Source organism: Ixodes scapularis, unplaced genomic scaffold (genome assembly GCF_016920785.2).
Source record: "Ixodes scapularis isolate PalLabHiFi unplaced genomic scaffold, ASM1692078v2 PGA_scaffold5__190_contigs__length_132052651, whole genome shotgun sequence".
Taxonomy (NCBI): domain Eukaryota; kingdom Metazoa; phylum Arthropoda; class Arachnida; order Ixodida; family Ixodidae; genus Ixodes; species Ixodes scapularis.
The window spans coordinates 51,313,332-51,331,164 of record NW_024609880.1 but is presented as its reverse complement, the minus strand read 5'-3'; the positions used below and the strand labels follow the sequence as shown (position 1 = coordinate 51,331,164).

The 17,833-nt window shown below is 46.6% G+C and overlaps 1 protein-coding gene across 1 annotated transcript in view; it reads right to left on the bottom strand.

Annotated features, from left to right (window-relative positions):
- Positions 1 to 7,257: 7,257 nt before the first annotated feature.
- The window catches only part of LOC120838348 (ras GTPase-activating protein 3), a 54,704-nt gene continuing 44,128 nt past the window's right edge, over positions 7,258 to 17,833 (bottom strand). Inside the window, exons 17-20 of the mRNA XM_040208220.2 lie at positions 17,455 to 17,615; positions 15,024 to 15,175; positions 11,045 to 11,243; positions 7,258 to 9,166 (exon numbers count right to left, since the gene is read on the bottom strand). Of these exons, the coding sequence (XP_040064154.1) occupies positions 8,998 to 9,166; positions 11,045 to 11,243; positions 15,024 to 15,175; positions 17,455 to 17,615 (681 nt within the window). The 3' untranslated portion in view covers positions 7,258 to 8,997. The remainder of the gene's footprint in view (positions 9,167 to 11,044; positions 11,244 to 15,023; positions 15,176 to 17,454; positions 17,616 to 17,833) is intronic.

Below are 17,833 nucleotides of genomic sequence, written 5' to 3'. Positions count from 1 at the left end.
TCCTTTGATTACACTTCAGATGTTCCAAAAGTAGGGGGTGCTTACTGCAACATGGGTGCGTGCATGTTCGCAAGTCAGTAGCACTCTGCAAGTATTGCGTGCCCTGTGGCGACACGTGCAGTGATGAAAGCGGCATTGGACCTTTTGTAGCATGTAAAATGGTTTGGAGCAGCCACTGGCGCTTTTAAAACAGATGCCAAAATCTGTTCCAATGTCATATGAATATGAAAATGTGATTGGGGGATCACTAAATGAGCTTGTATCTGAAAATGGTTGATAATTCCTCTTTGATACTGAAGTATATTATTTATTATCTTTTGTAGTAAGAATAGAAGCCAACTCGGTGGCTCCGAGACGAGGAATGCCAGCCTACGGATCCCCAGGTGGCAGGTTCGAATCCTGGCCGAGGTGCCCGCAATCTGACGGAGAAAGTGCCGTGTAACCGATCTTTCGGTTTTACGTCAAAAAATCCCCAGGTGGTTCAAACTAATCCTGTCCTCTGCTAGGGCATACGAGATGTCCGTCGTTGATTTGGCACGTAAAACCCCAAAATTTTACCTTTACTTCGGTAAGAATAGATTGACGCGAAAGGAACACTCCTTCTTTTTCGAAATATCGCTGAGCTAAGAGTAGGTTCCATTTACAATAGGTATTAAAAAATAACTGAAAAACGAGGCATAGTGCAACACTTCAGCTGAGATAAGGTGTCTCTCCTTCCCTCTTTTACACTCTGTAGTTAATGTAGCCTGTAAATATAATTCCTCCAAAATGTTAGCAAAAAATCAGCATATCCGTTAAAATGTCTATCTATAAAAATAGCCCCCCCAAGCGTTATAAACACCGAACTCAAAATTCTAATATCATAAACTGCAAAAACAACTGCCCACAAAGATTATGAAACTCTACATTTGTGCATTAAAAGTGAAGCTGCGCTTTAGCGGCGTTCGAGCCAGAGCCGAGTTTAAAGTTTGCTGCCCTTTCGATTGCTGCACAAGAGCTACCTTGACCACCGTATTTATAGAAATAGAGACCCGAAGTTTCTCTCCCTTCTCGACAGCTTCTTAAAATTGGAGGTCAACTTTTAATAGTGCCGAGCATAATTTCCGAGACAATCGCGCTAACCCATGCGCTCCCCCATCTCAGCTGCTGCTCCTAGCACTCCGGTGCACAGCGGTAGAGCTCGACGCGCGCGCGCTGGTGTGAGGCTGTAAAGGTTGACGTGAGCGGCACAAGTGCCACGGTACACTGCAGCAGCGCCATGGAGGCATGTGGCAGACACGATAATCAAGTTATATCATCGGGAGTAAAAAACCCCAAGTCTGTCTTAATAACGTAGGCGCCATCTCACTATTTTTCAAATTTCTCTCACGACTTTTAGCTCCCGACATTGCAGATATCATCTGGAAATTCAGACGAAGACGGGCCAGCACGGTTGAAAAGCAATATCTACACTTCGCCGGGGGATCGGTGGCCGAGTGGGTTAGCGCACACCAGCTCGGAGCATGTGGAGTGAAAGCTGGCGCTGCAGAGCCCAGGGAGTCTGGGTTAAATTCCCGCCCCTGCCCGTTTCGACCTGGATGAGCATCGTACCGGCGTGCGGTCGTGTATCCCTACTGCGTGGTGCACGTTAAAGATCCCAGGCTAGCGGTTGTCACTGGCTAAATTGCTCATCTGCAGCGAGTGACTCGTCGAAACTTTGAAATGGCAGACCAACTACACGCTGTATAAATATCCGCACAACCCCAATCATTATTCTACACTTCGTTTCATCCTCAGTTAAAGCGCAAGAGACGCTACGAGTTAATGGGACCAATGAAGCCGCGTCAAAAGCGCGACGCCATGGCATTTGTCATCTATTTGTATGCCTTTTTAGAGCGCAGCTGGCGCAGCTCTGAGGTACCCGTTTCTGGCTTGAGTGGCGTCGGCGTAATTGCGCGGTGCATTATGGGAAATGCAACACGTGGGACTCGTGACGTCACTAGAGTCGCGTGACGTCACATCATGCGCTGCATTATGGGAAACGTCCCATGATGCAAAGTGCGGAGAGGAGAGGAGGGGGAGGGGTGGAGGAGGAAGGAGAGAATGGAAGAGGGGAGGAGGAGGAGAGGGTACGGATGAGGGAGGGGCATAACCTCCCCTCCTCCTCAAGAGCTGCACTCTAATTCGGCGTTACAGGAAATTGTAAACGTCTTTTTCATTGGTTAAACCAATTGAGCCTTGCAAATTCCTCGTGACTGGCGCTTTTAGTGTCTGTTTATGACTATGTGTTTAAGCCTTTGACCCTGCTCCGACCTAACCTGAAACAAATTATACGGTGGGTAGTGACGTTGTGAAATCCAGATTTGGACCATTTTCCTTTCCTTCTACTTTAAATGTGAGAATCGACCAATAATAATATATTTTTTGCTTTGTTCAAGCCCCCCACACCGCAAGTGTGGCGCAATTTTTAGCAAAAATAATGCCTTGGCCCAGGTTGTAGCAGACTTTCATTGATGGCATAAATGGTGCAGCACTTTCGTCACATCACGTAAAAAAATCAACAGTCAATGTGTATAGTAGACTCATTATTTCATACTCCAGGAAGCCATGCATTTTGTTTATCATCAAAACTTCATCTAAATATGGTGCATAATAAAATTATGATTTGCCGTACGAATGGCTACACATACAAAGCAGATATTTGTTGATTTCTTCTACACAGGGGGGGAAGCAGGCTTCAGCCTTTTGGAGTAGGTCTGGGAGCAGCAAAGATGCCCCTTTGAAGCAGTAAAAGTTCTGCTTTGGAGCAGTAAAAGTTCTGCTTTGGAGCAGCTCAGCAGCAACAAAAGTTGAGTTTCGTAGCAGTACCAAGTTAAATCTTGGAGCTGGTCACACAGGTCAGACTCGGGGCTATAAGAGCCGATGGTTTCTAAATATAAAAAATATCAATGAAAAAGAACCTCCATGTGACGTTCCCGAACCATCTCCAAACATTCCCTTTCCTTAGATATATTCCAGTTCACAGCATGAAAAATATTTGAATGGCAGCTATTGAGAATTGTCCTGGTAGCAGGTTGGTGCCTCTCATGGATTTACAATTCAATGCATAGTCAACAAAAGAAGCATAACTTAAGCCTCATGAAAACAAAATGTACCTGTTTAACAACTTAAATTGTACATTCCACCAAGTTGAAAACAAAACCATTTCAAGATGCAATAGGATGGTATAAAATAAAGTTCAATACCGACTACAGTTTTCATTATTAGGAAATACAAATGTTCCAAGTCCCTGTTTAGCAAACAAAAGTATTTGAATACTCAATGGAGTAGAAATCTATTTGATAAAAGTACAAATGCAAAATATTGAAAACTTCATACCACCTATGCCATCCCTGCTTATACATACGGCTGAAATAACCCTAATACAAATATGGCTGACCTGTGTAGAAGTTTAATAAAAAAAACTTTCAGCCTCTCCACTCTGGTGAAGAAGGAAGACCAGCGAAACTGTACTATGGTGGGACGACCTCAAGGATGACTTCTTGGACGACCTCAAGGAAGAAGCCTAGAGAACGATGTCTACGACGACCTTAAGGACGACCTTGAGGGCGATGCCTAGGACGACCTCAGGGACGACATCTAAAATGACCTCGAAGACAGCGTGCAGGATGACCTCAAGAACGACTTCTAGGACGGCCTCAAGGAAGACCTCGAGAACGACCTCAAGGACGACCTCGAGGACGACTTCTAAAACGATGCCTAGAAAAATTCAGCCTTTCCACTCTGATGAAAACCAGAGTGGAAAGGTTGCAGCCATCTATGAGCGATGGCGGTGGATGTTTTGGTGACGGACACAAAACTGGGGAAACTAGCCCTTAACAGCTCTGCTGTAAAGAAAAAAAGTGACTGACAACGCTATAGTCTGTTGCAACTCGAGAAGGTAGGGCAATGGAAAGGCAGGCTAAGGTCACGAATAGCGAGTAAAACCAAAAAACTGAAGGTTTTTTATACAAGACAATTGCTTGAATGCATTCTAGCCGATCGGTTTAGAATTTACTTCGCTCACTCAACAGGACATTTCCACCCTTTCCCTTGCTGCTGTTTGTATGCCAGTACCTGTATTTGTAAAGTATGTCATTTACAAGAAAGACTACAGATGATCGAGGCAACCAATTATCGCTTTTATATATTATGTTTTAGCGCAGAAGCGGTCTCAGCAAAAGTACACACCCCAAACAAGCAAAAATATGCCAAATGTTTAATTTTATAGAGTAGTTATTGCTTTTCCCAGAGATTGGATGATAGGTGAACACATGCCAGCAGGCTCTTAGGTACGTTTATATTGTCATGCACGTCACCGAGCAAGCACGTGCGTGCGTGGCCAAATAGTTACCATGCTCGGCTGTCTTGCGGAGGCTCCAGGTTCGATTCCAGGGAGCAAAATGTTCTTTTATTTATTCTTTCAACTTGGCGGTCTCGTAAGTTCGAGAACATTGTCGTCTGATCGAGCTACGAATTTTCTATGCGCCGAAAGTTCTACTCCGAATGTTCCAGAAAGCCACGCGAGTACAAAAGGAGCTCTGTGTGGCGAGCCGGTGTCAGTCTCGCTCTAGTGCTCGATCGTACCGTTCCGCCGACCTTGGACGCCTGCGACGTACAAAAAATATATATTAATGCTTTTGAGTCAGTAATGAATCTGCGGATTTTTTCATTGTAAACGTATCATGAAGGCACTCGTATTGTCACCCTGCACCTCCACCAAGATGTCACGAATGAGGCGACGAATGAACAGAAACTAACATTTAATTTGGCAAACTTGTGCCGAAGACGAAGATACAAAGAGGTAGTGTCACAGGCGTCAAATGTCGGCGGAGCAGTACGATCGAGCACTAGAGTGAGACTGACTCAGACTTGCCACACGGAGAACCTTTTGTACCTGCGTGGGTTTCTGGAACATTTGGCGTAGAACGTTCAGTGCGTAGAACATTCATAACTCAATTAGACGACAATGTTCTAGAACTTACGAAAACGCCAAGTTGAAATAATAAATAAAGCAGCATTTCCCTCCCTCTAATCGAACCTGGAGCCTCCTTGTGACAAACGCAATGACCATTCAACCACACACGATCTCACTAGGCGACGCGCGGGTCCTCAAAGGATGCCCACCCAAAATAAAAAGGTAAATGGAGTGTGTGTGTCAAAAATGGGGGGCACGGGGCACTACAAGTTAAGGGAAACGAGAACTCTTCGACTTCAAAGTTTCCCAATTTTTCCCTCACCAGACTCGGGTTTTAAACATCATGATTAACTATCACCACCTCGCCTGCACACTAACTGTCTTTTCATTAATGATACATATCGCAGACACGGTGAAGTCGCTTGTGCGACAAGTACAAGAAAATTTGCTATGAGCCCCCGTCACGGGTATGGCAGCAGAACGCGGGAGCAGGGCATTCATGTTTCACAGTGCAGTATAAACGCAAGAACCCAGATGCTACAAAATCTGGTGTCACGGGAACCATTACCACAAACAAAAATCGCAGGCAAAAAAAAAATTTGGGAACGAGTTAGGAATTCGTTTGTCACGGGAACGAATATTTGCGCATCACGGTGCAATATGCGCGAGGGAACCCACGACGAACGCCCTTGTCACAGATACAAATACCATAAATCACGCAGCATGCTTTGTTAGTGCGGTATGCAGAACACTAACGGTTTGTTAAAAGCCCATATTGCTTCAGAATTACCTAAATGAACACAACACAGTAAACCACTGTAGCCAATGAAGAATACTCCAATATAGCTTTAAAAAGCTTTTTCGGCTAGTGTTGGTGCAACATGTGCGCTTGGAAGCAGGATGGTGCAGCAAAAGTGCATTGGTGCACAATGATGCAGCACTTCCATCTACATAGTACTGATTATAAGCAGGTAACATTTGTGAAATGTACGACAAGTTTATTTAACCTTCAAAAATGTTGTTTATCGTGGACAGTTTAAACACGACAACTCAAAACAAAATTAATTTTGTTCATCAAGCCTAGAAATTGTCTAATGTAAACTATTAAGCAGGGGACAAACGAGTGATGAAAACGAGCACCGTGCAGCAGTTTTCATAGCAACTTGCGCGGACACTGTGAGGTTTGCCATGCCGCCACGTCACAGTATCCACGCAAGTTGCGGTGGAAATTTCCGCGTGATGCCAGTTTTCATAGCTCCTGTGGTCTGCTCGAATCTCGTCGAGTGCGCTTCTCACCGAGACACCCACAGAAGCAAGCTCTGCGGGTGTTGCTTTACTGCAGTGCACCGGTGCTCAGAAAGAAGCACACTCAAAGGGGCCGCGATAACAAGAAGTATGAAATGCACGAAAATGCCGTTCGAATTAAGTGGCTTATTGAATACATTAGAAACGTAGCAGAGCAACCTTGTTTGGCGCATTATGGCCTCGTTTCCGCTGCGCCATTAAAATATCTATCTTAGTGGAACAACCAAAATTTTGAAATTCGTTTGAATTAACCAGCAGTACGAAATATCGGAGTTCGAATTACCGCGAGCCCACTTACTAAAGAAGAATTATGAGGACACCTAAGCAGTTTTTATGAGTTGTGAATGCAAAAGCATGAACGTCGTTCTTCCGCTCCCTTAGTTCGTCTGCGACGTACTGGTGTGGACAACCACGTATCACTACTGCAGAGGTAGCGGCCAACGTTCAGTGGCACGCTCTCGAGAAGTGTCTGCACCACGCTCGGCCGTGCACTCTCCAGAGTTTACCCGTGCGGGCTCTGTGGGCAGGCCCGCACCTCTTACCGGCGGCCGAGTTGCTGCATGCGCTGTGCCGCCACGGAGAGGGCTTCTCTGGAGGCGTTCCTTATAGAACTACGCCGTGCGAGAGCCAATAGGAGCCTCGTTCCTTGAAACTAATGGAGCCTCGTTCCTTGAAAGCCAATGGGAGCCTATCTATCAGATTTCTTCTAAAGAGAACAGGCCTCGCTCTACTTAAAAGGTTAAATCAGCGCAAAAAACTACGGACAGGGTAAAGGACACTGACAGAGCGCTCACCGTCCTTCAGCGCTCTGTCCGTGTCCTTCTTTACCCAGTCCGTCGTTTTTGCGCTGTTTTAACCTTTTAAGTATGTCATACCAATTCGCCCAGGCTTCAACTTTAGGCTTCGCTCCACTGGGACAGGGGAAGGTGCCGTTTGGCGTGGCTTCAAAAGCTGATGACGTCGGTTTGCTCCATGAGACGGTTACTGTTTTCGCATTAAAAAGAAGAGACGAAGACTCTGCATAAAATTCAACTTTACTCATCACTATGTGAATGATGGGATGCATACACACAACAGTAGAGTAGAAAGGCACGCCTAGGTTTGTTCTGGCTTGGAGTAAATGTGTTTAGTTTCAATAAATAGTGTCCACGCAACCTTCTCTTGCTTACTTGTGACCAACAGCACAGGCTGCACTGCCATCAGATCAGAGTTGAACGGGCTCCGAGCAAGTGCCAGCAAGTGCTTTCTCAACCACGCTAACAAGATGGCGTAGTATGCGATTAACTGGGGGTTATAGTAGCCATGGAGGTGTATATGTATGTAGACTTATATAAATGAAAACACAAAAACATCTCAACACATTAGTGCATAGATTTCTCTTCCCCTTGGTGTTATATAAAATTGTGGCAGCATTCCTCCCAACATTTCTTTTTTCTCTCATTAATTCATACAACTATCTGCTGGTGCTTTCCTCTTCTTTTTTTTTTAATGTCACTTAGAAAAATAGCTTTTTTTTTTTTTAACTACAATCTCAAACCTATTAACTGCCTGTGAACTTTGTCGCTTCCCTCAAAAACGGGTGCACGCGTGTGCGTGTAAAAAAAAAAGCAGCACACCGCAACGAGCTTTTTCGGGAGCGACGAAAGGGGGGCCGCGTATACTTCACAAACTTTGCGTCAAAAAACTTTGATAACAGTGGCAGCTCCAACGATGCACTCGTGGTGAAGGCGACGGCAACAACGCGACTACTGAGCAAGCTCCCCAGCTCCGCAAAACATAGCCCCGCAATGTTGAAGGCAACACCGAACGCAACCAACATTCTCCCAACACCCCAACACTGTACGATGCCACGACGTTGCAAACGCCACTCGCAGGAAGGCACAACACTGCACTGTCTTCTGGCAAAGCACAACATCGGCAAAGGCTGCAGCCGCCACGCTCTCCAGGCGCAAGATGCCACTACACAAGCCGACGAATATAAGTACGCTTGAGGAAAAGGGGAGAGTTACAAATGTAGCAATAAAACAAAACTTGATATTTTACAATGTCGCCACAAGTGGACCGGAGGACATTCGAAGAAAAATATGACAATTAGCGCTTCCAAGACGAGGGGAGATATACCTTGAGCAAAGGCAACGACTGCGCTACGCACTTCTCTTTCGGCAGATGCTCTCAGACGGAGGACTGCGCATTCCGCGCCGGACGAATGAGACAAAAGGTGATTGTGTGTGCACTTTAGATGTGAATGTATATGTGCATGCGTATATGTAATATATATAACATGTATATATATATTAAACATGCGTCCTAAACCTAAAATATCCTAGCGGCGAAAGGACGAAAGGCGCGCTTCACCTGCGACTCTCGGTCGAAACTCGAGCTCCGCGGAAGACTCCATACATCGGGAAGTGGGCACGTTGGAGCTCTCTCTCGCTGCAGAGCAGACTCGTCGGAGCAAACAATTTTAAACTGCCTTGTTGGAGCAGACGCAGACGACTCTCGTCTGCTCCCATCAAGGCAGACGGCTCTCGTTGTCGAAACAGATGACTCTCCGAACACTGCATGGCAGCTCGTGTTTTGGCGCGGGGGCAAGTAGACTTGCAACCTCTCGCCCCAAGAGTGACCCACCCGGCCCCGTAACCCGACCTTTTAACTTAGTGGAAGCGAAACGGAAGGAACAATGCTTCCCGAGTTGCACCCGGGAGTCAGGCGGTACGATGCGAAGAGCACAAGAAGCGTACAGGAGGGGATGTCGCCTAGGAGGCCGCAGAGAAGCCGTTTGCGCTGCCGGGAAAAGGAGGAATGTGGAGATCACTGGTGAGGGGCCGTGCCAAGGAAGACGAGTTTGACGCCAATTTTTGCTGCTGCTGCTGTTGTTGCCGTGCGAACATGAGCAGGTAGTTGTCGTCCCCAATGGGTGCCTGCCTGCAAGGTCAGAAACAGAATGACGTGGGATATAAGTACACAAAGGGGAGTGGGAAGGAAGGACTGAAGGAATGTATATCACTTTTTTCTCACTATAAGCATATAAAAGTCGAAATTCTAAACGGTGCAGACTACCTACGAGCGTGGACTATACGAGGATTGTTTTCTTTTCCAGATTGTTCATTCAGACGAGCTGTGATGAATTTTGTAAACGACAAAATATGTTAAAGATGATTTATGCATGATTCAAGCTTTGGAGGGGCTACCAGGAAAATAACCCGTAGCCATATGGCCGGGCACTTTGTGCCTGCCATTGGGCTGCATAATGTGTCACAAAGAAGCCTTTTTTTTCTTTTTCCTTGTTTGTCATTTTAATTTGCATACAACTCCCAAGATAACGCACATTTCTTGATAAAGATAACTTTCTTTCAAGCTACAATGCAATCCACTTATAATGATAATAAGAAAACCCGAAAATGCAATCAGGGTGTCTAGCAAATTATTATCTTGAAATTCCCCAACTTTCCCAGGTTTTCCCTGACAATTTCAGGTGAAATTCCCTGACCACTGTAGAGGCAGGTAAATATATAAGACCATTAAAACACGGGGCATTGAGCATTGTGAGGATCATTTTGCACGGGCTTAATCCAACCTGCATATTCAGAAATATTGGGGTTTGTCCAGTTCGGATTAAACAAGCACTTTCTTGCTGCCGACTTTGTCAGTGAAGAGGCCACTCCCGGAAACACGATGAAAACACGACGCTCAACCACACACCTCAATAACCAAATGGCAGCATGGCCAAGTCATGGCCGCCAGATGCATACTTTCGGACACTTTCAACTTAAGGCTAGGATTGGATTGGGGTCTGTGGCTTTTCCATTTGTTACTACATCTAGTAGCCCTAACTGGATCTAGCCTAGTGTTGTGCCCTCAATCCAATCCAATCGAAGTCTTAGACGGATTTGTCGGATGTTCCCTTTGCATCAGGTAGCACACTCTACGTCGGGTGAGCAGAGCCCGCTCTCTGCTCTAAGCAGAATTTATTGCGTATTTTTCTGCCCCTAAGTTTTCAAGTCTTTGCTCAGGACACTTGATGGTGTTTCCGGCTCATTTCCCCTGGCTCGCTTTTTGAGAATATCCCTGACAATTCCCTGATTTCTGCCGGTAATTAAAATTTCCTTGACAGTTCCCGGTTTTCCCGGTCGCTAGACACCCTGGAAATTGTCATAACCGATCATCGTTGTATCTGGACTAGAAACTGATTGTTTCTAGTCTAGAAAGTGATCGTCATAAATGGTACATTGTTATACGAGTTATTGTTATAAGTGGACTGCACCGTACTACATCCCGTGAGTCCAGTTCCAATGCAAACCTCTAACACATCCCAAATATAATTGCGAAGCCCCATTAACGAGACCACTGACGTTTGGCAGGGCGAGGCTCGTGAAAATGATTGAAAAATAAATGCCTCAATCATTACCGCCTCGAGGGCACAACTGATATTAATGCCAATTTGATGTAAATAAACTGGATCCTAGAATCAAGTGTAAATTTTGCCAAAAAGCCGATTGGGGGGAGAGAAAAAAAAACCCAAAACCAACCAAAGGAACACCCCGGGAAAAACCAACGGGGGAGAGCTCATCGAGCTCGACCCCGTCCGACCCCACTACAGTGTCATGAGCGTGAATCACAGTGGGTTCGGCGGACCCGCAAGGCAATCATGCGCCGAGCGTTCCCGCCGCAGTGATTAGTTTTATATCTCTCAGCGAGACTACTGACAGAATCAAAAGCTTCTCTAGCAAAAACTTGGGCTAGAACAAAAAAAGCTCCTACCGTACGCATACACAGAAAGAAAAAAGAGCGGACGCCACCTACTTGGAGCCGTAGCGCGTCTGGCGGTAAAGGTTGTGCCGGTGCCGCTCGTGCTTCACTTCCATGGATTCGACGAAGGTCTTGATGGAGCTAAGGGTGCTGAGCAGGCTCTGCGGGTCGTCCAGCACAAAGCCCGGCGGGAGGCGCATCTCCACCCCGGGACAGGTCGACGCCCCGCTCCCCAGCTGTTGCCGGCACGTCTCTGCGGCACCGATCCAGCCACAACGTTAGAGTTTGCAACGTGCGTGCAGTCGATACCGCCTAGAAGCGGGCCTCCGTTGTTTGTTCATTTCAAGTTTGGAAAAGGCTCGAGGGTCGTCCCCATATAAATGGTCAAGCATTGAAACTAGTTTACGAGCTAACAATAGCTTTCACAAAGTCAGTTAAAAATGCGACATGCACGTTGCCGTACGCCAAACAACACAAATTTGCGACAGAGCAAGTGTGGCGCTTCTTTTTGTCGGGAAGCTGAAAGTTTATGTGAAGTGTAGCTCCTAAAGTTATTAGAACCACATGCATATTAGAAAGAACTTGAAAACAACATTTCCCTTTATGTCCGAACGATATCACTGCTGAAAATCGGGACGCCGTGTGCAGGATCACCCTGCCTGCCGGCAAAAGTTGTGGCTCGAAGCATTCCGCCCCCACCTACGGATGACGCAAGGCGTTTATGGTGCAACGGGGCACATGTTGTAATTCTGCGACAATCGGCGTCCGTGACTTAGATGAAGGCAACTGTTGAAGGAATGTATGTATTGTGTGTGTCACGCAGAATTATGCAAATATTTGAGTTTTCGAATAGTATTTTCGAACCGTAAGCTATTCAATCGTTGTTTCGAGCCAAACTGCAATATTCATACTTTTCGAGTGATGGTCGCGGCGAGTCAGCCTTGTTGAATGCGCTTCTCATGGAGCACCTGTGCACTGTGGGGAAGCTTGAGGGCTCCGCAGGTATTTCTTCTTCGCAGCGCACAGGTGCTCGGTGAGAAGCGCACTCAACGGGGCTAGCCCACCACGATTATTCGAGAGTATTCGTAGGGTCCTTCGTTTTCAGGTAAAACCCGATATTTTCCCGTATTTACGCCTCGGACACCAATTTTCCCCCAATTCTGAAATTAAAATTTGCCATTTTTCAGATTGCTCTTTGCTGTGAAAATATTTTCTAGGAAACAAAGAGTGTGCAGGAACGCATGCACTAGCTCATGTCCATTGAAACGAACCTAGATTCTGTTGGATTCAGGGAATTTCAGTTCCATAGATTATGCCCCCGTATGTTGCTTTTATGCCCATTTTGAAGTATCCTTTGCCCTTGTGCTTTTTTGTTTCAGCCAACACAAAAGTAAATAAAAAGGAAGTGAAAAATGAAGGATGAGAAACTACTCCCAAAACTTTGTTTCGACAGGAACAGCTAGCTGATATCTTGTTCCCGTCGAACTAAAGCTATATTATTGCACATTGCAAATGCGCACAAACTGTGGTGTTGAGACCAGACAGGTCTGGCACGGAGAATGAGCTGCGCATGCAGATGATTATGCAAGCCACAAGAATTTACGAAAATTCAAAAAACCCAAGTGAGCTCTAGTTTCAACTTGTGTACTCTACGACTTAATTGTGAAAAATGAAAAAAAAAAAAGTGTTGAAACCGATTAATGCTCTATATTGTTAATTATGCTTATAAATGTATAAATAAAATTTGAAAACCCCGAATTTCCAAGTTATTTCTTTAAAAACACGATTTCGCCCCGATTGCAGACTAGGAACAAAGTGCCCCAATCTTTATCCCCCCACCTTTTAAAAACATAAAACCCAAAAACAAAGGGTTTCAAGTACATGTCGGGTCATTTGTTTTCGGGTCTTATAGTGTTAAAAAGTCGGGGAGTAAAAATTGGGCACTTTGTTCCAAGCAAGTAAACAAAGAAAGATTTTTTTTTTAAAGGAATTATGAAATTCAGTTTTTTAGGTCATTTTTAGACATATATAATTAACAATAAAAAGATATGATTGGTTTCCATTTATAAAATGTTTCTTTTTTCACATTCAAGTCATTAAAGTACACATGACAGCATTGGAATGTGGTATAAAAACTTTCTTGGGAATTTAGATTTTTTATAAATTGTGTTGCTCACATAATCTGCATGTGCAGCATCCACGTCTCCATCCTAGTCCTGTCCGGTCTTTAAACACTGAATTGAGGGAACATTCTCCACATCACAGCTCACCCATACATTTACAGTCTGCAACTATATCACTTCATTTCGACAAGAACAAAATATCTGCTGTTCCTATCTAAACAAAGTTTTGAAAGTGATTTGTCGTGCTCTTTTTTTTTTTCTTTTTTTGCACTGGTTGAAACGGAAACAGAGGTGCCAAGGAAACTCCACAATATTTGCACTGGTTGAAACGAAAAGAGAAGTGCCAAGGATACTCCACAGTAGACACAAAAGTAACATTTTGAGGTTTGATATTCAATTTTCGAATTGGGGCAGAAACTGGGTTGAACTTGAATTTCAAGAAACATGCTCGAGGTGTAAATAACGGGAAATATTGGGTTTTATCCCCAAAAAAAAGGCCCCTAAGTATATCCTGGGCAGCAATGTCTCGATAACCTGCATTTATCACTTCTGCTCGTTTTGTAGCGTAAGCTACACTGGCCGAGGTTGAGCAGTTTCGCGTGGCTCCTGGAAAGCCGTGCTGCGCATGTATGAGGAGCAGTGACGGAACGGGCAGGACTGGTATGGGTCAGTCCCCGATGCACGCACCGCGCATGCACCCGCTCGAGATCATGGCTCTCGCTGTCCAGTTGTTCTGGGCGGCAGCTTGGTTGCTTGATAGTACATAACAACACGGCGCGAAGCTGGCCAAACCAACGACGGGCATCTGGCACACCCCAGCGGAGGATTGATGATTAATTTGAACCACCTGGGGATCTTCTGACGTGCAAGCGAAAGCTCGGTTACACGGCGCCTCCTTTGCAATAACAAGAGCGGAGAAGCTTAACTCATCGGATCCCGAAGTAATCGCATAATGCGTATACCGTGTGTGTGTCATTGAAACGGCAGTAAGCATGATAATCAAGCTAATCCTAGACAACCAGGAAAGCTAAGAATAACCAGCTGAACCTAAGCTTATGCTACGTATATCCTGGCATAGCCGAGCTAAACCACTGTTTGGCTTTTTTCATGCTACAACACTTGAAATTTAAGAAAAAATATTTGCACATAGCAGTCGAACCTATCAGTAGATAGCTGAAAAGGATAGCTGTGACAAACTTGTCGTTCAGATGCCACAGTTTATATATATATTTTGTTACATTAAAATTAACCAAGCTTAGAAGTCAACCAGTGGAAGGTTGGCAACAATTTTGACAAGTTCGGCCAATTTTTCGTTTAAGCACGGCGCCCGGTAGTAAAAGACTGAAACAAACTACGTATTCGATATTCGATACGAAAATAGTCGGCCAAAATCACCATCTGTGCCTCAAACTCGAAATCCGCCATTCGCACACGAGCAAGGTCACGAATCCACAACACACGTCCATAACGGGTCAAAAGCAAGCCTCACTGATCTCCGCAGGTCCCCTGAGCCCCATTCGTGCCCTTGCACCGTCGACACGGCCCAAACAAACCGGAGAAAACAACTTTCTATCTCGGGTGTTTGGCGGAGAATCGATTCCGCCACATTCAACGTATACACCAATTGGCCCTATTCTCGAATTTGTTACAGCCATAGTCACGGACGGGATAAGAACAGAAAGGGCATGTGTTTTGGATGCCCCGACTCCAATGCGTATTTGCCGCTTTTTGTCGGATTTTGCCCGCATGCCCGCGTCTTGCGAGCTGCCGAAGCATCATCGAAGGCAGAACGCTCTCTCTCTCTGCCGTTCTAATCCTGTCGGCGACTGCAGCGAACTACGCGAAACAGGAGCGCGCGGGCTTGTAGATGGGCGGTGGGACGTCCCACAGAAACGAGCCGCCCCACTCACCGATGAGCCTCTCCAGGGTGGGCATTTGGTTGAGGAATATGGAGTGGACGCGCTGCATCTCTCGGTCCGTGTCGATGGTCACCTTGATGTCCGCCAGGTTGTAGGATGTCACGGGAGAGCAGCCCGGGGCCGTCTCGCTCTCCTCCTTGCAGCTGCACAGCCGACACGAACCGATTACGGGCGCGGATCGGTCGAGAGGGCAGACGAGTTGTGGTGCCTAGAACGCGTCTCATGCCGAATGGTATGCCCGCCCCATCCTTGAATGTGGTCGCTCGACTTCCGCCTAACGACGCGTCGAGCGGGCATCGCAAAGTTGCCTGTTGCAATTTCGGCGGTGGCGTACACTCCTCTCGTTCTTAAAGGGGTGCTCCAGTGCCTTTTGTAGAAACTTGTTTTTGATGGCACATTGTTTGTTGGGCATCAGTCAATAGAAACACCCAGTTCTAGATGGCTAGACGTCCTGGCAAGCCCGCAACAAAATAAATATGCGGGCACTATTTTCTCTTGGACGGGGGGGGGGGGGGGGGGGGGGGGGAACCGTCCTTAAGTCCCTACCGCCTCCATAAAATTTGATCAACAAAAATAGTTCACTGCGTGGAGATTCCTAATGTTACTATTGCTGCTCTTTCTAGGTGCGCTTTGCATTACATCCTGACAAAAACGTGAAATCTTTGGGCTTAACAGACGTAATACGGCAATTACTCTTCAAAAACTCCACCTGACAACCCTCCCCCCTTTCTGTGTCTGCTCCAGGGCGCAGGAAGAAAACTTGATTAGATTTTTAACAAAAAAAAAATTGGCTGCCCACAAGTAATTTAGCGTTTTTTAGCATACTTAGAGCCCGTAGATGGAGTTATCACCATAAACAGACAATCTCAGAATCCACCTCAGTGCCCCTTAGACAGTCCGCTGGGGATTACGGACTCGCCAGACCGATCCACCGCCTCCCTCTTGTCAGCCGATCCCTGCTCCCCGCACGCGCGTACAGGCGGGAGCGGTGATCCCGCGGCAAAAGACAAACGTCCAACCGGTCCAATGAGCACGTGGCTATTACCGCACTCTCAGCTAGGGGATGAACAGAGTATAGCAGTGGATGGGGCCATGGCAGACGGTCGTTCTGCCGTAGCTCGCTCTCGATTCGACGGTCCATAAAAGCATTGGCAGCAACGAGCTAGGACGTTGCGCCGACGCCGACACTCATAGTTTTTCCCCAAAACTTCTACAACCATCTGCGAGGATTGCGACATCTGAGAGTATGACACGGCTGCTGCGGTGTAATTTTTCGTCGCCCTGTGTCCACTCTCGATGCACGGACAATAAGGATGCTAAGCACATCGGCTGAAGATGCATTCCAGACCCTGCGGCTCAACCAGTCGCAAAATAAAGTGTAACCGGATGGAAACCCGACAGCGGGCAACGAGCGTCTCATTTGAGGTCGTCAGTATCAAATTCATCCACAAGTAGGAGCCACCGCTCGGCCAAACGCTTCGGTGCGTGCGGACCACAGGTCGTCGAGAGACGAAAGTCTAGAGTGGCTGGCAACCCTTGGGCTTTTTAAGGGTCCTACGGGTTGGGGAATGCAACAGCACTCCGGTTCGGAGGATGAAAGGTAATGTGGACTGGGTCAACAACTGCATCACATTTGGCTATTTATAAGAACACCAAACTCTCAAAACAATTTTGTTTTGTTTCAGGTGCCTAAATAGGATAGTATGTCACAAAATAGACTTTCCACCAAACAAAAATGGTTTTAGCGTGACACCTGCGTCGCGAGACTCGCTTTAGATGACAAGCGATTCCGAAACGCCATTCTATTTGAGCACGTCGACCCGAAGTAGAAGCACGTGTCGGAATCTCTTCTCGCTCCAAACGAGTTAAGCACTTTAAGAAATTACATGAGCTCGATCACGTCGACAAAGACCAGGGAGTGCAGAATGTTCTTGCACAAACCGCACTCCGCGTGTGGTTTTTTTCATCGAGCACCAAGGACGTTGGCTGGGCAAGACCGAACGAACGAGCGTGCCGCGGAAGTGTTACCTTATATGGCCCACGTGCGACGTCAAGGATGCAAGCGTTGACGTGGTACCACGTCGCATTACACTTGCCAGCACGTTTTGCCGGGAGCGTAACCCTTTCAGAACAGCTGTGCCATGCAGTGGCTATACGTAGCATCTGACTGCCACCATTCCGACCCAGGTTCAAGCCCCGATGAGGCAACTTTCTTATGCTGATCTTACATGGGCCTTTTTAAGCTTTATACATAACCTTAACGTCGAATAACACTCTCGGCATGTCGCTCGTTCACGACGCTCGCTCACGATGACTTTCTCGTAGAAATTGACTCGTGTCATACATTCTGCGTCTGGGGTTCAGTTTAACGCCCCTTTAGGTCCGACGCAGACGCGTCATCCGTGCAAACGGCATCCCTCACCAGAGCCAGTGTCCCTTGAGGAAGGCTGCCGGGTGGTAGGTGTGGATGCGGCACAGGTTGAAGTGGCAGATGCGGGTGAGGATGGTGCGCCACTCTTTCTCCTCCACGCAGTTGTTGGCCTGAATGTACAGGGCCCGGCACTTTTGGATCACCTGGAACACCTGGCACACGAGGGGGAAGAAGGGCGTCTCAATATCAGATGAATCTCGGACACGCGCAGAATGTCTTGCAAGTTACAGCTGGGCTTGTGCAGTGTGTGACCTCACGCGACGTCGCAATGATGTAGCCGCGTCTCTTGGCATCAAGGTGTCACGTGACGACTTGACACCAAGGTTATATTAGCGATGTAGTCCCTATGGGGCCATAAGGCGACACTACC